This window comes from Bombus pascuorum, chromosome 7, assembly GCF_905332965.1.
Source record: "Bombus pascuorum chromosome 7, iyBomPasc1.1, whole genome shotgun sequence".
Taxonomy (NCBI): Eukaryota; Metazoa; Arthropoda; class Insecta; order Hymenoptera; family Apidae; genus Bombus; species Bombus pascuorum.
In genome coordinates, this window is record NC_083494.1 from 17,995,481 (window position 1) to 18,015,659 (window position 20,179).

At 30.2% G+C, this 20,179-nt stretch overlaps 3 protein-coding genes and 2 long non-coding RNA genes across 11 annotated transcripts; 1 reads left to right on the forward strand and 4 right to left on the reverse strand.

Annotated features, from left to right (window-relative positions):
• Window positions 1–107: 107 nt before the first annotated feature.
• On the reverse strand, window positions 108–4,498 carry LOC132908967 (ras-related GTP-binding protein A). Of its 5 annotated transcripts, none has more exons than XR_009658468.1 (8): window positions 2,546–2,946; window positions 2,377–2,458; window positions 2,150–2,249; window positions 1,682–2,066; window positions 1,397–1,612; window positions 1,208–1,323; window positions 955–1,142; window positions 108–228 (listed from the first exon to the last, which is right to left on the reverse strand). XR_009658468.1 is itself a non-coding variant. In XM_060963466.1 (8 exons), the coding sequence occupies exons 3-8, from the start codon at window positions 2,386–2,388 to the stop codon at window positions 1,051–1,053; spliced, it is 921 nt and encodes a 306-aa protein (XP_060819449.1). In that variant the 5' UTR covers window positions 2,389–2,458; window positions 3,504–3,694; window positions 4,323–4,498; the 3' UTR covers window positions 644–1,050. The 5 variants fall into 5 exon arrangements, 4 of the variants coding, with proteins under 4 accessions (XP_060819449.1, XP_060819448.1, XP_060819450.1 ...); XM_060963466.1 differs by lacking the exons at window positions 108–228; window positions 2,546–2,946 and adding exons at window positions 3,504–3,694; window positions 4,323–4,498 and having other exon boundaries at window positions 644–1,142; XM_060963465.1 differs by lacking the exon at window positions 108–228 and having other exon boundaries at window positions 644–1,142; window positions 2,546–2,621; window positions 2,791–2,946.
• Window positions 4,499–5,516: 1,018 nt separating this feature from the next.
• On the forward strand, window positions 5,517–12,559 carry LOC132908966 (serine/threonine-protein kinase Pak). 2 transcript variants are annotated; one of them, XM_060963461.1, is made up of 11 exons: window positions 5,517–5,647; window positions 5,820–6,008; window positions 6,723–6,918; window positions 7,778–7,789; window positions 8,243–8,411; window positions 8,516–8,648; window positions 8,744–8,861; window positions 8,961–9,244; window positions 9,337–9,832; window positions 9,943–10,161; window positions 10,279–12,559. In XM_060963461.1, exons 2-11 carry the CDS (start codon window positions 5,953–5,955, stop codon window positions 10,360–10,362), a joined length of 1,767 nt encoding a protein of 588 aa, XP_060819444.1. In that variant the 5' UTR covers window positions 5,517–5,647; window positions 5,820–5,952; the 3' UTR covers window positions 10,363–12,559. The 2 variants fall into 2 exon arrangements, with proteins under 2 accessions (XP_060819444.1, XP_060819445.1); XM_060963462.1 differs by lacking the exon at window positions 7,778–7,789 and having other exon boundaries at window positions 5,524–6,008.
• LOC132908971 (uncharacterized) lies at window positions 8,436–9,035 on the reverse strand. Its single transcript, XR_009658470.1, has 2 exons — window positions 8,951–9,035; window positions 8,436–8,876 (listed from the first exon to the last, which is right to left on the reverse strand). It is a non-coding gene; the product is annotated as an uncharacterized LOC132908971 (long non-coding RNA).
• Window positions 12,560–13,739: 1,180 nt separating the features above from the next.
• On the reverse strand, window positions 13,740–17,299 carry LOC132908969 (methionine-R-sulfoxide reductase B1). Of its 2 annotated transcripts, none has more exons than XM_060963469.1 (3): window positions 17,040–17,299; window positions 16,248–16,420; window positions 13,740–14,534 (listed from the first exon to the last, which is right to left on the reverse strand). In XM_060963469.1, the coding sequence occupies exons 1-3, from the start codon at window positions 17,159–17,161 to the stop codon at window positions 14,344–14,346; spliced, it is 486 nt and encodes a 161-aa protein (XP_060819452.1). In that variant the 5' UTR covers window positions 17,162–17,299; the 3' UTR covers window positions 13,740–14,343. The 2 variants fall into 2 exon arrangements, with proteins under 2 accessions (XP_060819452.1, XP_060819453.1); XM_060963470.1 differs by having other exon boundaries at window positions 13,740–14,498; window positions 17,040–17,293.
• Window positions 17,300–18,943: 1,644 nt separating this feature from the next.
• LOC132908970 (uncharacterized) lies at window positions 18,944–19,618 on the reverse strand. The gene is made up of 2 exons (XR_009658469.1): window positions 19,264–19,618; window positions 18,944–19,175 (listed from the first exon to the last, which is right to left on the reverse strand). It is a non-coding gene; the product is annotated as an uncharacterized LOC132908970 (long non-coding RNA).
• Between the last annotated feature and the right edge of the window lie 561 nt (window positions 19,619–20,179).

A 20,179-nucleotide genomic window follows, 5' to 3' on the forward strand; every position in this document is an offset into this window, starting at 1 on the left:
GCAGAAGGCGGCAATTTTAAATGTATCGCACAACTAAAAAATGAGTATAAAGATTAGTTCAAAGATTACTTAACTTATTCTACTTTTCATTTAAACACAACATTAAATTTACATTCAATTCGATGACTTTATTTATTCGCATAATTAAAAAATACAGTCTAGTGATACACGTGAAAGCATAAGCTTTTATTATTCCATGTTCCTTTTATTACTTCTTCATAAATACAGCTGTAAATAAATTCATACATGTTTAATATCTGTTCTTCTTTCCGTATGTCAAAAGGTAACAATTAAAATTTTATACAAAATATAACGTATAATTTAACATTATTGTTATCTAAATCGAAAGATACAATTACGTTTAGCTTGATTGTTGCAATAGCACGGTTCATATAATAACTATATATATGTACACTATTATATCAAGTAAATATAATTTAAGAAAATATATATCTTTGTAACAGGCCAGAGAGAATAATTGCTATACAGAAATAAAATACATAACATCATGGAACCAGGAAAAAGCTTAACCCAGAAAACCATGTATTATCTCTAAAAGCCAAGACAGTATTTACTATAAGCGAACAACGATGTACATGTTCACTTAACATGATACTAATAGCGCACAATTTCATACTAACAAGTATGTGTGTGTGTGTGTGTGTGTGTGTGTGTGTGTGTGTGTGTGTGTGTGTGTGTGTGTGTGTGTGTGTGTGTGTGTGTGTGTTGTATTCATTTATTAACACGTACATGCGTAGCAAAATTTTTAAATATTCTTTCAAATTTTGTATAGAATAAACTAAAAATTCAGATTCCTTTCTGAAATACAATATGATTCTTTGAAAATGACAGTATTAATAATAGTTTTGTCACAAATTACATATTGAAATTATTTATTCATTAGCAAAATTATCGATTTATTTTAATTAATAAAAGAGGAAAGTTCTCATGCACCTTCATTGTGATGATTCTCTTTTAAAGTGACTCTTAGATTCAATAGTGATTAACAGCCTGGACCCGGGTGACAACGCGCCTGGGTCGAGCTGATTTCTATCTACTTAATGCCGAACTCTGACTAGCACGCTCCAATTTCTCAAAATGTTTTCGTGCATTACGAATATTGATTAATGTTGCTGCTGATGCTGAAACAGTAGGAATAATTATTTCAGTATTTATTAAAAAACGAATTAAGATACTATATACTTACGGATAGCAGGATCCGACATAATAACCATTACATATGTATTTGATGTAAACACATCGATAAAAGCTGCAAAATTTGTATTTCTAACTTCCATACTTTGAAATTGTGCCGCTAGTTTGCTAAAAATGTATAATTTATAAATATATGTTCAAACTTTTTTATATATATATATACTTTTTATAAGCAAATTACCTGCAACTAAGTTTGAACTGTTTTATTATATTAGAAACTTTTTCAAATCGATGTATATCTCTATGATGTTGCCTTTGACAATAACTGATTACTAAAAATGTTGCCCTTTCAAATAAAAGTACTTCATCGGCATCAATAATATTTGTAAATTGTTTCAAACTCTGTTCAAGCTCTTTCACATTTGGAATCAACATATATACGATTGAAGACCATGCCCTAAACATAACAGCTTGCATGGAATTATAAAATAAAGATTGAGATCATTGTACAGTTACAAAGATATACCTATATAATGTCTCATCCCATATGCTAGTTCTAAAACAAGTACATTCGAGTGGCAAACTAAGTCTTTTCAGATCTTCTTCTCTTTCTCTAAATATCAAATCTCGTTGATCCTCTTGTACTAAATCCATCTTATGTACTAAACAGAATATCTTTGCTTCTGGACTATTTTGTAATATTGCTTCTAAGCAACTTTGATAATAATGCATGTCTTTATCTAATTCTCTGGATTCTACGTCGAAAACATAGATCAAAACCTCTACGTTCCTAAATATATTGTCACGTTGTGATGCAAAATAATTTTCCATGAACGCTTCTTGACCACCGCAATCCCAAAGATTTAACACCAAATTACCAAGGAATCGAACATGACTATGTTCTACATCAACTATTAAACATACCAATAAATTAATAAATAACGCAGAAGATACAAATATTTGATAAAATTGGTATAAGCCAAGTATTACACACTTGTTGCTCCCAGACGACGTGTATCACGAGCAATATAATTGGCAAAAATTATGCTGCGCATACTAGTCTTTCCTGAACCGCTCTTACCCATCAATAGAACCTAAAAAATATAGAATATTCAATATATGTAAAACTACACACGCGCGCGCTCGTACGAACATCTATTAACAAACGGTACAAATTAATTTAAATGGTTATGATTTTAGATAAATACGAAATTTGAATACCTTCTTCTTCATCTTGAATTGATAATGTTATATCTAAGAATTAGTTAAAAATCGTACGCGACAGTTGATCAATTGTTGTGTCCTGCAACAAATTATTGAATAGTATGATACAGTTACACAATTAAACAGTTTCCATTACACTTATGACAGGAGTGCATCCTGAACATACGTCAAATACGTGGTCAGTGATAAATTCATAGGTTATTTCACACTGTTCGATGAATCACATAGTACAACTCTATAACCTGTAATAAACGTACACCAATTTTCTCGTCAATTAACAAATGGCATTAAATATCATTTACAGATACCTTATAATATCAAAAACATGGGCTATTCAGAATGAAAATAACGATCTCCTTAATAGTAAACAGTCTTATATTATGAATTATAATAATTGTGATTACCCTCTACCTTTTTTCTATGTGATTAACTTTTAAGCTAAGTATGTAGCTAACTTCACACATGTTGTCATTATTCACGTATCATTGAAAGATAAGATAATTGAACCAACTGTACTTAATAAAATGTATGATAAACAATGTATTTATCATTAATGCATATTAATATCTTTAATATTATCAAGTATTATTTAATATTTCTGTATCATTTCTGTATCAAAGTTAACCAATCTTTATCTTTCCTAAGTTTCTAAATTATTTTGTTGATTACGTGTGTATATATATATGCGCGCAAACACACACATAAATAAATAAATTATACATTTTTAAGCTTTTAGACTATATAGCACTGGAGCTCTTATATAGAATAAAAATGTAATTAATCTAACGTTATATACTTCTGAAACTATTATTTTCTTTAATATAATTGCAGTAAAAAATCATTTATAAAAGAATTGATATCATTTTACTTATATTAATATACATTATAAATACAACTCAATCATGCGAAAGGCTTGTAAACATACTAAATGATGATTCTATACATAAATATAGAATAATAATTCTTATAAATATGAATATGTCTAACGATAAAAATCTGCAAGATTAAAATATCATAGTATTGTGTATTCAAAGTATCAGGAATAACAGAGAAAATAATAAGAAGTACTTTTAAGAGAATTTTGATTTTCAAACAAGCATATTATATTATAAAACAAAACTTACATATAAATTTACATATGATAGAACAATGTTCTTACAAATTTTTTGGAATTTAAAACATGTAAGAACTTGTCAAATATGTCATAATATGATTTTTTATATATTTGTTCCTTCTTTTCCTAAGTTACAAGAATATATTATATAGACAGGTATAATATAATCAAAGGATTCATTTTTGGACACACGTTAATAAACTACCTTGTAGAACTACCTTGAAGATAATGATAAATATTTATGTATATTAAAAAGAAATCAGTTAGTTTTATTATGGACTTGGAAGTATACAAGTTCTTAAGATGCAATTTCATATATATCAATAATGTTTATGGTATCGGAATTATTGTTTATATTGTTTATATAGTCTTTGTTATGCATATAATTATAAATAGTCATATATATATTTATATATATATGTATGTATGTATGTATTTATTTATTTATTTATTTATTATTGTCATTATTATTATTATACTCCATGTCTCAAGGATTTAAGTTCATATTTTTTAAATTATTATTTACTTTATTTATAGTATATAGTTAAACCCCGTATATGCTTCTTCCAGATAAGTAAGATACTCATTTGTCAGAAATATAAACCGAGATATTACGTTTTTAACAAGAACACTTTTTAGTGACAAATATTTTGAAGAGATTTAAACATACAATTACAATACATAAATTATCAAAATATATATTATATCTATTTTCGAAAGGAAAAGATTGAATAGTTTCGAATACGTTATAGAATTAATTTGTAAAAGCATATTTAATTCATTATGTACAAACTTTGGTATAAATAAGGATAAAAATATCAATAGGTACCTACACGAAAATAGCAAATATGTAGTTTTATAATTACTAAACTACGATTTATACACATATGAAATCTTAAGATATCTCGGCACACTCTGAATATACAAATTTCTAACTTATCTTTAAAAAGTATATAATAATCCACTGCAAGCTTTAATTTTAACGAGTAAAACCATGTTGAAGTTTATAACAATATGTATTTGCTTCCATGTTGGCTAACCTGTAATTGATTCACTTGCAGTCTTACCACCATTCCAACCTATATTATTCTAAATTTCTTTTTAAATCACACACACACACACACACGCGCGCGCGCGCGCGCGCGCATGTATGTGTATACGTATATATGTACAAAGAAACCCCGTACACGCACGCACGCATATATACATATATGTACATATACGGATTTATTCGTGTTATCCGACAATAGGTGCGGGTGAAAGTAAGTATATGCGTGTACTAATGATCAAACCTTGTAAGTGTATGAACAGAGGAATATATGGTGAAAAGGAGAGAGAAAGAAGCAAATGAAAAAGTGGAAAAGAGGGAAAGAAAGGGAAAGGAAAGGAGGGAGGTACAGAAAGAGAGGGAGTGAACGGTGTTCCAGTAGTGGAGGCGCTGTACAGTGGCAGAGGACCGCGGCAGCGGTTGTGATTCAGACTTCTTATCAACTTTGAAAAAAGTGTGGAGAAGAACAGGAAGAGATTCGTCGTCATCGGGCGTCGATTATACGTACGAAATGAGATACCATTGATAAGACTCAGAGCGCCGCGTGGTTCCGCCTCCGCCGTGCCCAAACACGGCACATAACGGACGTGTGGATAAAGCGGCGCCATATATACACGATATACAATCGTATTTTTTCTTTCGCGAGTGCGAGACGACAGAAAAAGGGAGGAGTGAAAACACTCCGAGAACGAAAGAGCAATCGCGACACTAAAGAACATCCCAGACACGGAGAACGGTGGAAAGTGAGAACAAGAGAAGGAGGGAGGGAGGGAGGGGGAGAGAGAGAGAGAGAGAGAGGTTGAGAGAGTGACAGAGGAAGAGGGAGGGCGAGAGGGAGAGAGAACTAGAGATCCGTGGATGCGGCGCGGTGTCTGCTCCCGTGCGTGCGTGAATCACGCTTTGGAGGTGCCTGTCTATCCCTCGTCTTCGAGCACACCCTATACTCACGACATTGACCCATTCGAAGACGCCGCTATTCTACAAAATCGAACACCTTTCACAAGTAGCCGAAACTGTCACCCACGAGCAGAGGCACCTTTCTTTCGTTTTGTCTCCTGTTCTTTACCGGTCACCAAGACTATATCCGTATCTGTGATATAGAGCCGGTAATTTCAAACATCATTTCGATAACATCTGCTAAGTTCAAGAAAGCAAATTCTTTTATCTATAACGAGAGTGAATGGATCTTCAAGTATCATGTTTTCAACAAACAACTTGGTGTTTTTGTCAACATAAAGAATTCTCTGTATACTGTGATTCAAACCTGTAGTCTTTTAGGATTTATATAACGTAAGAACGACTAGGATCTCCAAGGCAGGGGCTAATAGTATTAAACAAATCTTTGAACAAAATTATAGAAACGCAGCAACGTAAGATAGATTGGCAACAAAGGGACAAAAGTAGAAACAACATGTCAGATGAAGAAGACAAACCCCCTGCACCTCCTGTGCGACTTACATCAAATAGGTAACTATATATATATTCTATGCTATATTATTATGTGTTATAATTTACTAGTACCAAAAAATTTCTCAACGAAAGAATGTATCATTTAATATTAGATATTTTAATATATATTCAGTAACAGATATGTCTAATGTTTCATTCTGTAGTTCTGTACATTTCTGTGTAATATAATAAATGTAATATTAGAACATTGCTCTGTAACACTAAAAGCTGATAAGTTTGTTACACTTTGCATTTTTATTATTTTCTTTACAATAAGTAAATGTCTACATCTTCCAAAAATAGGATAACAGACACTAATCTAGTGGTTGCTAAAAATAAAATCCTCCAGTTCAGACACGATGACATTCTGATGTGGGAGACCATCCTTTTAAGTCTTTATATGCAGTCTTACTAACAAACGTATATATATATATATGTATTATAAGTGTGAAACATATAATTTTTATATTAATTTTGTATATATTTTGAATGTATTAGACATAAATACTGTTATAACGAATGTAAAAGTTAGTTATATATTTGTATGTTCTACAAATAATAACTTACTACTTATAAACAATAAAATATATATTAGAGTAACCAATATAACATTTAATCTACAAATTCTAGTTATGTATAATTTATGTATATAGAAGTGAATGTATAACTGTAAGATTATTTTGTCCCATTTGATATCACTAGCTAGATAATGATAGATTAAACATGTTTCAGAGGTGAATCAACACCTAATTTACCAGTGGATATGCGTCCACTACCTAAGGAACCTGATTCTGATGAACGTAAGAAGAAAACATTGAAAAGCAAAATGAAGGTAAAAGAGAATAAGGATAAACCCAACATCAGTTATCCCACCAACTTTGAACATACTGTACATGTTGGATTTGACGCTGTTACTGGTGAATTTACGGTAAGTCAATTTAATATTTGCAATTTGTTACTATTGTTCAAGATGCACTCGCTTTTCGCTTTGCTACTATACAATGGTACGGAGTATCCAAATAGACATTACATAGTAATTCATTATTGCATTACATTACTGGTTACATAAATTTTCCAAGATCCTTTATAACAAAGCAAGAAAAAAAGAAATAATTCTTAGATATGAAACATCTCTGATTGAATTTTTATTTGTTATTTTCATTAATGGAACATTATTAAATTGATATTTATTAATAGGTAATATTTAGCAATCGCTTTGCAATTTTCATTGGCTTATTCATGTATTAATATATTGCATAATAAACGATAATAAAAATATGTGGAAGTAAAATAAGATACAGTACTACAACCTGAATAGAATTTAATTTACTTTGTAGTGCAATTTTTATTATAATTCAATAAATTAAAATTTTGTGTGTGTGTGTGTGTGTGCGCGCGCGCGCGCGCGCGCGCGCGTGCAAGTGTTTTTGTGACAAATGAAAAAAAAATATATATATATATATGTGTGTGTGTGTGTGTGTGTATATATATATATATATATATATATATATATATATATATATATTTGTGAGGAATAATTCATTTGTGAAACGTGTATCATTGTAAGAGCAACTAGTAATGTATTATTAAATATTAATGCAAACTATTTTCTTTGTCTAAAAAGTATATCTCAAATGGATCTTTCGTACCGAAAAAAAAATAAAATTTCATCACTTGTTCACACGTGTATAGACATTGTGGAAAAGTAATTTGGTAATTTGTCTGATGCTTCTTATACCTATTATTTTTTCACATGAAAAACTAACTAGACACGTATTTCTTTCAAGCTGCCATTAAAAGTAAGTAATTTAAAATGACCACAAAAGTAGTTTGTTTATACTCTTTCTTATTATACATACACTTAATTTAACTGTTTGTTTTTGTTGCAATTAACAGGATTAAGTTGTTATATTTTATTTCAAAATTTAGAGTTTATCATAGATTAGAAGCATATAGCTGCTTTAGTAGATTTATAGATGCTTTAGTCAACGTTGCATTTAATATTATTGCTTTCTTGCAGAATGAATTTTAATATTGGTTTGAGTGCTTACAATCTTACTATTTATTCAACAACTGTAACAATTGGAGTCTTAAATATTTTATATTTGCACGATGTTCTCTTAGTTTTCGGAACTTTGAGAATTATACTTTTGTAAATATTATATCCTAACCTATCTGTTACATCTTCTTTAAAGTTTTTTGTACGTGTAAGACTATTAATGATTACTTTGAAACATAACTTTTGTTCTTAGGGGATGCCAGAAGCATGGGCAAGGTTGCTTATGTCTAGTAATATTAGTAAACAAGAACAGAAGAAAAATCCGCAGGCTGTATTGGATGTTTTAAATTGGTATGACAGTAGCAGTAAAGAAACAAAAGGATCCAAATACATGACAACTACAAAAATGGTTGGGGTGGTTGGTAAGTTAATAATATTTACATAAAGATTAATCTGTAATGTTGTTATTATCATATGCCAGTTATATATACATTAACGAATGAAGCACAGGAAATTTTATGTGTAGCTCCTATTGAGAGAGCGAGTAGTCCTAGAAGCATGGTGGGTATAGGTGTTGGGACAGGAGGAGGAGGAAATATTCGTGGTCAAGCAATGTCGCAAGCTTCTGGAAGTTCTCATTCTCAACATTCGCTCAGCAGGTAATCCTCATATGCTTACAAATCTCTTTCTCTTCCTATCTTTGTACTTATTCTGTATATATTTAAATATCCACTGAGAAATGATAAAATTATAGAGTAAGTAGCAGTAGTCCAAGTAGTACACCAACAGATGCTTGCGCGACTAGTTCCGAACAGGAAGATGAACCGCCACCACCACCGATTTCTGCTAGGCCCGAACGTACGAAATCGATCGTAAGTAATTACTGTCTGCAAATTGTCAAAAATTAGAATTACTTTTCTATATTTGAGTGTTGTAAGTACTAAACTAAAAAATTAAACACTTTGCAATAGTATACAAAGCCAATAGAAGAAGAACCACCGCCTCCATTAACTACCACGTTAGGATCACCCCAACGAAATGGAACGCCGCAACAGCCACATCAATCACAACTGGATAGGAATAAAAATCAAGCGACTCCTACATCAACGACAACCGATCAAACAAGACCAGCGCAAAGTGATAAAGCTAGAAAGAAAAAAATGTCAGATGATGAAATATTAGAAAAATTAAGAACAATTGTAAGTGTAGGTGACCCGAATAGGAAATATACGAAAATGGAAAAAATAGGACAGGGGTAAGTTATATAATATAAAATAATATAAAATGTAAATATTCTCTTATGGAATTTTGTTTGCATATTTATATATTTTTAATGTTATTTTCTAGTGCTTCGGGAACGGTGTACACAGCAATTGAAACATCAACAGGTATGGAAGTTGCAATAAAACAAATGAACCTTTCACAACAACCAAAGAAGGAGTTAATAATAAATGAAATATTGGTTATGCGGGAGAATAAGCATCCAAATGTTGTAAATTACTTGGATAGTTACCTCGTAGGAGAAGAATTATGGGTAGTTATGGAATATTTGCCTGGTGGTAGTTTGACAGATGTTGTAACTGAGACTTGTATGGATGAGGGTCAAATAGCAGCAGTGTGTAGAGAAGTCCTACAAGCTTTGGAGTTCCTTCATTGTAATCAAGTTATACACAGGGATATTAAGTCTGATAATATCCTCCTTGGACTAGACGGTGGAGTAAAATTAACAGATTTTGGATTTTGTGCACAAATTTCACCAGAGCAAAGCAAACGAACTACAATGGTTGGTACGCCATATTGGATGGCACCAGAAGTAGTTACAAGAAAACAGTATGGTCCAAAGGTGAATGAAAAGAAAGATACTCTACAACCATTATTACATTGCAATGTTTATATTGTAATTAATATATAACTATTATACTACAATATTTATAAATTATTTAAATCTTATAGGTTGATATCTGGTCGTTGGGTATAATGGCTATTGAAATGATAGAAGGAGAACCACCATATTTAAATGAAAATCCATTAAGAGCATTATATTTGATCGCAACAAATGGTAAACCTGAAATCAAAGAAAAGGATAAACTGTCAGGAATTTTTCAAGACTTTTTGGATCAGTGTTTAGAGGTCGAAGTGGAGAAACGATCAGCGGCTTCAGAATTACTCAAGGTAATTCTAACAGTATTTTATACTAATCTAAAGTACAATTAATATGTGTTTTATATTTAAGTTTACGTAAATGGAATAAACTTTTAATAAAATTTGTACTTTTATGGCAAATTACAGCATCCTTTTCTGAAATTAGCAAGGCCACTTGCTTCCCTAACACCTTTAATAATGGCAGCGAAGGAAGCTGCTAAAGGTAATTAGAAGAGTGGTATTATGATATGGTCATAAAAATATAATTTTGCAGAAAAATAATGAATCACCCTCCCAAAATGGAACGGCACAATAATTCAATAATATATAATAAATAATGAATAAACATATATAAATAAATAAAAATATATATATATATGTATATATGTATGTATGTATATAAATATATATATATTTATATATATATATGTATACATATATATATATACATATATATATATATATAGGTCATAGATAGATAGATAGAACTTATCCGATACCTTGAAAAGTATCGAGAAATGGTTTCAAAGTTTTTAAATTGCTCGATTCTCGCATGTTGCGAGGAAATCAAGTTAAATCAGAAGAACCGTGAACGATCTGACGGCAGAAATCTTGTATTCCTCGATGGGTATATATTAGTTACTAAGAGTTCAACATTTTATTTAAATAGTCTTCAAAGTAAAAGATAAACTGTACGAGTGGGTTGTTGCCTGAAGAGCTCTTGTACTAATACGGAACTGTCATCGAGGATTCTCAAGCGACTGTCAGTTATTTTCTAAAAATATAAAACTAGTATTACTGACTCTAAAATTGAAGATCAGAGTTAGCTACAAACATACATTATTTATAGCAAAAACCTTATTAGATAATACCACAAAACAAATGTGAACAAGTACATAGGACCTATTCTAATATATTATTATGGTTTAACAAAAAAAATCGTAGAAGAAGAAAATTGATCTTCGTGTCAGACTTATATTTTTTGAATGAAGATATGGAGAGCAGAGCAATATGTTTTCAGTCTTTGGTCTGTCAGTATGACGTAGATGTATAAGCGATAGCCTAACTTGTTTTAAACGTTCTCAAGAATCACGTTCTTGTCAATTGGATGTTAGTAAACTTCATTATGTTATTATATTAAACTGAAGTTTTAATAGATCTTTTAAATATTTGGACACTGCAACTTTTGCATTATTATGTTAATTTGTATATAGTATAGGCGATTAATTTCATACATAATGAAATTTATGATGAATTTAATACACGCGATTCTTATTTAAAGCTGTTCATTTATAACTGTAGGATAAAATATAAGTACTTTTTCTCATTTGCATCGCTGACGGGACACGTTAAAATATCGACCCTGTTACTAAAGTATATTATGATGTGAGAACATCTTTCTATAGACGAATGTCTAGTTACGTGTGTTCTTCGATACAGGTCAAACATAAGTTGTCTTTAACGTGTCTTATTAAGAATTGAACGGATGATGGACGAAATTTTAAAACAAGGTTCAGATATAGGAACATTTTGTGACACTATAAAGTGCCTGTCTTGTCATGTTTAGAGACGTGAAAAACTCGCGCTAGATTCCTTATGATCTTGAACCATCAACAGAATAATTTCATATTTTGTTTAATACAGATACAGATTGAGGAGAAATATATAAATTTATGTTGACGATGATTATATAAGACAAGGTTTCTACGTATGGTTGTACTACATTAAACGTAATAATTAATGTCTTTCCTAATTATATTATATCTTAAACATATATTACTGAGAATGAAACCTTGGATACTTTTAGTTTAAGGAATACAAACTTTCGAATTTGTTACTTTTATTCTTTGCATTTTCGTTACGTATAGGAGTTTATCGTAAACTAAAGCTAAAAAACGCCACGTAAAATTATAATAGATATTGAAGAAATTAACATATTACATATGAAACAAAAAACAAAAAAACAAAAAAAAAAAATGGAAAAAAAAAGGAAAATGCATACGTTATTTGGTAATGAACAATCGTATATGTAATAATATATTCATTATTTACTGAGTTTATTACTTTCGTAACATTAAAAAGCCTGATTAGTTTTTTATAATAATCGATAATGTCTAATTATACTTGACAGACGAAGCAGCTCAGTTTGTATTGTGCGCTTACGCCTAAATTTGGAGTTGCATGCTGAAGGGTAAATTTACTTACCTGTAAAGAATCAGGGATTATAATATATAATCGCATGGAATTTGTTTCAGTATTCTGTAAGAACGAGCTCTTGCATTATTTTGTTTCAGCATCAACTTCAAATTATCTAGGAATTGTAAGCAATTATAGGAGGTATAGAAAACGAAATAATTGTGCACGTCTAGTATTAATAAATATACATTTCTGTAAAAAAAAAAAAAGCGAAAAAAAGAAGAAAAGAAAATGAGATTCAGGGTCAAAATTGACGTTAACAACTCGATCAGAAATACTGAACGAGGTCCTGCATTTTCACAAATATCTTTAGAAAAAAGAAGTAACGTCCATTTTATGTCTATTATATTACTGCGACAGTTATTAAGCATATTTCAGCTACAAGTAGTAGCTATCTATAAGATTCATTTTTACTCGTAAATCGAGGCAAGTTAGATGCAAAATTTTACTTGTCCATATTTTGAAAAATTTGTATAAAAACATATGCAAATAATAATTAGAAATATGAATATTTTGAATGAATCCTGTTGCTTATGTATAGAGAATAAACAAAAGTACAAAAGTTGTATTAATATGCCTTACTGTAATAAAAGTAAACATTATTTATAAAATTAGCAAGCAATCGTCATTATTTTAATATCGATAAACAATACAAAATTACGTATAAAACACATAATAAAAATGTGGACAAGTGTAAATGTTTTTGCATCTTCATCTTGATTACCGTTACAAGTGCATTTATGTATCCTCATAAGGAATGTATTATTGTCAGTTTAGAACTATGAAATAGGTTCCTATACACAAATCAAGTTAAGTATGTATATGCATGTTTTCAATACCTTTTTTATGATGTTTTTGAAAATGCTTCGAGATCTCAATTATAAAATAAATTAGGCCTACTGATACTGAAGCCGCTAGTTCATTTATACATGTCACAGTAAACGTTTTGGCTTCAAACTTTTAATAAAATTTCCCACTTCAACTGTACCTCTATTTGTATAAAATTGGCTTTTATTATCTAATGAGAATATTTGGTAAAATTCTGGTTTCTCAGGAAAACTAATAAATAACTGAACAGTGTCGAATTTAAAAATGAAAGAAAGCAGCAAATGGATAATGAATTATTGTAAAAATTATGCCTAGAATTTGCGTATATATTGTACTGTAACATCTTTTAGTTTGTTTTGAAACGTTAAAATATAAGGAAACATTTTATAACAAAACGTCCTAGTACTTTGAATGAAATCATCCTTCCTTCTATTTTATAATATTGAACGACAAAGTATTTCTCCTATAGATACAGTAAGAGTACAATAAATTTATGAAACTCAAATGTAGTTAGATTTTCTTTTTGGATATAAAAAACTGTGCACCACAAATAATTACAAAGTATAACAAACTTTTTATATTATTAGTATATATATATATATTCAGACAAATAAATAGTACTTATTATTTACACGTTCTGTTCATGAAATGCGTGACATGAAAAAATAATAGAATGTTTTTATAAGTTAGTTGATAAGTGTTTTACATTAATTTTTCATATTTTATACACACTAAATGTATTATTTTACAGTCATTTAGAGTGTATGTACAGAATCGAATTTATTCTAAGATTATAATAATGCAGATATTCACTATTATTCACTAGTATCCCATTAACAGCTTTGTCGCTATGGACGTACATCTGTGTATTACAATCTACGCTTTCTAATAAATGTTATTAATCTCAGAGTTTACGACGCGTAGACAAGACATATATTCATAGCAACTATGGAATATGTATGCCAAGATTTAACATAAAAATATTTATTGTTTTTTAATAACATGATTGCCTTTGTCATTAAAGGAACTTTACAATTCCGAAGAGTAACAAAATAATAACAGCAAATTACAAAATATCAAATAGAGTCATATTTTATTAAGAAATATAAATTCTTCTTGTTGATAAGATAAGTTAGATATTTTAAACATTTTCAAAAATTTTATTAAAAACTTATGCCCTCCTTAGTTTTATGATGTCATCTTTTTCTCTTCTCCTGCTGAATGAAAGTTTATGGATGCCGAGTTGATACAAAATCGCTTCCTCGTAGGTTTTGGCCCGTCATTAAATACATGTCCCAAATGTGCACCACACTTTGAACAGGTCACCTCGGTCCGCACCATATCTGGGTTTGCGATCAGCAGTAGTAGATTTCCACCAACTGTACGTCAATTGTCGACGCAGTTTTCGTGTGTCAATGGTGAAAGTGAAGTGGTGGTAGCGGAGCAATAGGAAGACAAAGGAAATAGAATAATAGAGTGTGATTAAACGCAGACCAACACCTTTGTTTGTTCGCTCTAAATATTTTCCAGTTATAGCAGCACCAAAAACAGTAAACTAATATTAATAAAAGCTATAGACAGATAGTAACGAGAATTAAAATCAATTACCTAAATAAGTATTCGTAAGAAATAGAAGTTTTAAGTAAAAATAAAGATATATCTGTGATTATTAATTATATCCTTAAAATAATGCATAAAATAAGAAATAGCTACACATTCTAATCAATACCCGTAATCTTGTTCCTTGCATTACTCATCCGTCGAAGCTCTGTCCAAATTTCCCTTTGATATCTAATTGTCTTGATATTGTATGACAAAATTAAAAAATATATTAAAATAGTTCAGAGCAATATTTGCCTCTTTAGTCAAATATTTTTATGGTACTATTTGAAAGAAAGATTTTCATTTAATTAACATGACTTAAACATATCGTCAAACCTACTTTTATGAATAAATTACTACAATATTGTTATCTGTAAGTGGCATATAGAGTAACATTCAAATAACTAATCAAATATTATAGTCACAATTTGGTTAATATCAAGTGTTATACGTCATTATTTGCCAATGTATTTTTACATATAAGTAAGATTCAACGTAACTAGTACCAACAAACGTATGAATTATTTAGTAATCAATATAACAAAAATTATAAAACGCGTACTCTCTTCTAATGCAAACTTAAACTTGTAATTTTATTATTTAATCTTCTTCATATAAGCAGAGTATTTAATAATTATAATAATTTTATTAAAATCTTAATGTTACATAAAGCAAAGCTATATGTAAAGAATTATTACATGATTAAATACAAAAAAAAAAAAAAAAAAAAAAAAGATTAATTCTTTTTTTTTTTTTCATATATACAGAAATAAGATATAGAAAGGATTATTTTTAATGGATAATTATGACCTCAGTTTATACAATAGGCGATGTAAGTCTAACACAAATCACACTCTAAGCATTATAACATGCAAGGTAAAGGATACAAGGAATATTGCCTCCCAAGTATTATAATTTTAATATAAATAAATTATACAAATAGTTATATTATAAATGTGTACAGGTCATTTTGTTCTTATACATTAAAAACATGTATATATCAAATTGACAAAAATTGAATTATGTCGATAAACTTATCACGCATAAAGCATATAATATACTGTATCAATATACTATACTAAATGATATTATAATACTTTGTGTATGTATGTCTGTACTACATGTAAAGTATTGCAAAGATTTGACCAAATAAAATGATAAACAAATTATAGGAGACTAGGAGACAGTAGCAGAACTAAAAGTTTAGGAAAGGTTTTGTGATAGAGTAAATGTAAGAAAAAATGAAGAATGTACAAGAATGGTAAACAGATAAAACTTTAATGTTTGTGATATGATATGATATTGTGTTATATCTAAATCTGTCATACAAGTCAAATTTGATAATAAAGAGTTTATCTATGTACCATTTAAATAGATATATGTAATTAATGTAAAATGATACGCATGATGTATACTATGTTATTGTATTAAGAATCGGAGCATAATTCTAAAAGTGTTGTCAGTAAATCAAAATTCATATATCCACTTACCATGTGAAGTATCTTTGGTTAACTTGACTCGTCCCTGTTCTAATACTTCATTGAATGCAGGCCAACCACAACCACTATCGTACTTTGTGTCAGAAGAAAATAATTCTTGATCACAGATTATGCAGGTGTACGTGCCTTTCTCATAGAATTTATTGTAGCAGCCAGAAAAAGGCCTGCATGGAGAAACAAAGAACGATTAGAAGCATGAAGATGCATATACAGTAGGAAGTTAATTGTGAGGACCTATACTTTATTTTTAAACCACTTGGTCATGACGCAAAGTCAAGCCAATACATGCTCTTGAAAAAGTTATTTTAGTCTCACATCACCTAAAAGTAAACCAGTTTCGATCGTACGACAATATTTTTGGAAAATTGTATCATGCGACTGTTGCAATTTACTTAAACCCAAGTGACTAAAGGTTCAATAATGCGACATTGTTAGTTGATAATTATACATAACAAGAAATCGAACTCGCCGATTATAACATTAATCCTTGGGAAATTACAAGATGTATAAAAAGTATATTATTAATAGGTTATACGTTGCACGATTTAAAATCATCGTTATTCGACTTTATATAAAAAAATTCAAAATTTTGTAAAATATTGTTTACATGTATAGACTCGTATGTAACGATATAGCGACGTACATTTATATTTTACACGAAACTTTACTACAGCTACAACTAATTTTCTAATGAAATCGAGAAATAATATAGACCGATATAAAGAACGACACGAATCAATTTTTAATTTCATAGCAAGTGAATTAAATTCCCGATATACGTACCTCTCTGTACCCTTTTCCTGCGTGACGTGCCACTGTAGCGGTGTCAAACGTTTTTTTAATTCTTCTTTATCGATTTCCACAGTCATTCTCCTAATTAACCTTCGAAACAAGTTAAGAAGCATGCAATAATAGCAACTTTAACAATAAAAAAAGAACGCAGTCTGGTTGCCGCAATTTCCTCAGAACTTCGCAACTATACACCGAGAGAACAGAAGCGGCACTGCTGCCTGTTCCTTTGAAGCATGGACGATCAGATTTCGTGACCTTGAGTTAACCAATCAGCTTCTCTGGCAAATAGATTTGATAATCATGCTTTCGCAGTAACACGTGGCTTTTATAAAGAAAAGCTATATGATGTGACCAAGCCGTACGATCTTATAGATTTTCACTGTTTAAATTATACATACAAAAAATGTAAAAAATATGTACGTATTCAGTGTGCGCTATATATACAAAAATTAATGAAATTTCAATTATTTACAATATACGAAATAAATTTCATAGTTCACGTATAATATAAATGAAAATTATAATTTTCTATTAAAATTAACTATTGTAATACATTAATAATGAGAAATGCAATGCATATTTCATATTTGGAAAAAATACAAATCAGTCAGTTTTTATTCTTCACGCAGTTTGCGATCGATACTAAAATGTTTTGGAAAGAACAGGAAACATTCATATTCAGAATTAAGTAGCGTTATGAATTAATAGCGTTCAAGTGTTTGAACATATGCAGTCACGAACAAAAGTGTTGGTACACTTTTTAAAACAGAATAACTTTTTTAAAATCAGGCCAAACGATTTGAATTTATTTAAAACAAATTAGGAGGATTAGTTTACTACATAATGTGTAGAGAAAGATTTTGAAAAAATTGCAGTTGATCGCAATCGCGAAATCATCAATGCAATCATTGAACCATCGGATCCAACTTAAAATCTAATTTTGTCAAAGATATTACTCACTTTCCATCTTTTCGCTTTAGTTATTTAGTTGCTTATTTCTCCATTGGAACTTCCTTTTTTCGCTTTTCGTTTAAAGTACATACATATATGTAGCATGCCACTGATACTTTGACCGTGAGACATGCACGAACCTAGATGGAAGTGAATACTGGAAAGGAAAACTTCTATAACAATTGCAGGAAAAGAATTTACTACTCTTGGTAATCGCACGGATGTCATCCCCCATCATAGGGGTGGGAAGGTGGGGATGAAATTATAGGTAGGCAATCATGTGAAATCTACATAATGCGCCGGTAAGTTCCAGGGCCAGCCGCGGTCGAGTAGTGTAACACGATCCAATGTCAGATATCGCTCAGGTGATGTATGTATATATGTCGGTACTAATCGAAGAGTGAAATTTTCTTATCTTTGGCTTTTTTTCAATTGAACTTCGTCAGCGTATTTGTAAGAACTTTTTAATTAAAATGAGACCAAACACGGTATAACTTGAATTTTATATTTACTTATTGATATGTATTTAATTATTATTTATGAAGTAAGCGAATATGTTCGCAAATTATAGCAACCAGAAACGTGTAAAAAACATGTTGATAAAGGTTCTATTCATTACAAATGAAAAATAAAAAAGTTTTATATTTCAGTTAAAGATCTCAGCTTATAGCGTGCCTTCCTACTATTTCATATGGAAGCCAAACGTTTCGTCTCTTAGTCCCTCTTTCTTTTTCACTCGCATTATCTTTTTCTACGTTCGATACGTCTAACATTCATCGGCAGTCTCTACAGGAATAGAGAAGAATCTTGAAGAGAAACTTGAATCTAGAAACAGTAAATAAGCATACAAGCGTATAGGCAAGATTCAATGTACTAAGAGGAACAGTTCTTTTTTTTTTTTTTTTTTTTACAAATATCTCGAAAACAATAATTAGACTACCGACGAAGTTATCAGCAAAAATTTACTCAGAATCAAGCACTTAACGACATACGTGAGAATCAACGTCATCGGCGTTGGTGTTCCTTGAAATAAATAATTACCAAAATCCGATCACAACTACGTATGCAAGATTGTAAGAAACATCTATTATAATTCAATGAGAAACGAATATCATCAGTGTATTGGATTTGTGTTTCGGGATAAGTTTTTTCGATCCGGCGACCGACGACCCTTGACTATAAAATAATAACAAATTAATTATAAATATAGAAAACGATTGAATAATCGATATTTGTATATTGAATTTGTAGGAAAGTTACTTACACTTAGATTTCAATGACTTTTGCATACGTTAGATATTTCGAATATAGGACATTTTGCAATCGTAGCTTAGCCCTAGTCTGCGAGATTTTCGCAAAAATGTCGATCTATCGATACCTGCTACAGTGTATTCTGTCTATATATGTTGTGCGTTCATGTGACGCGCAGCGCACGCGTTAGTACGCGTTGGTCGCCTTACTACTGCGGAAATGTAAGACACTGCGTTGTCTTTCTTTCTTTTTCATACGATAAACTTTGGAAGATTAAAGTTGCAATATTTTTTAAATCAATTGTTTCTCGGCCCCAATATCTTCATACATTCTTCGTAGAGAATAAAAACATGTATCTAGCGGTGTACAAAAAATATAGAATACCATTAGAAAAAGCTATACGTCGGCATTGAAATCTCTTTAGATAAGAACGTAGAAAGAAATGGAAATATCTTATTAATTTTCCCCCGTCAAGTGTCAAGCAACTTTTATACGAAAACGTTCTTTTCGCATTTCTGATACTTGGAGATATGTTCATGCGTGGACATTTAAAGCAGACATACTGTATTTGTGATATCGCGAATATGCGCGCTTTAAATTGTCGAAGTAGCGCAGTATCTGCTGAATTTCCGCTGCCTTTTTGCCGTCTGATTATGCTACGCAGAGTCTGTTACGTTCTGCTGCCAATCTACACGCAAATAGTTATCAGTGTAGTTTTATTAGGCTTGTATTTTAACGGAGAGTGTAATGACGAATACACAAGATATGTGACATAGTTTATACATAATAATTTTATAATTTTATAATTTTATAATTTTATATATATATTAAAGCTAATAATTATATTTATATAATTTTATAATTTTTATAATTTTATATTGTACCAAAGGGAACGGAAAATGAAGAAACAGGATATAACTAGAAAGAAA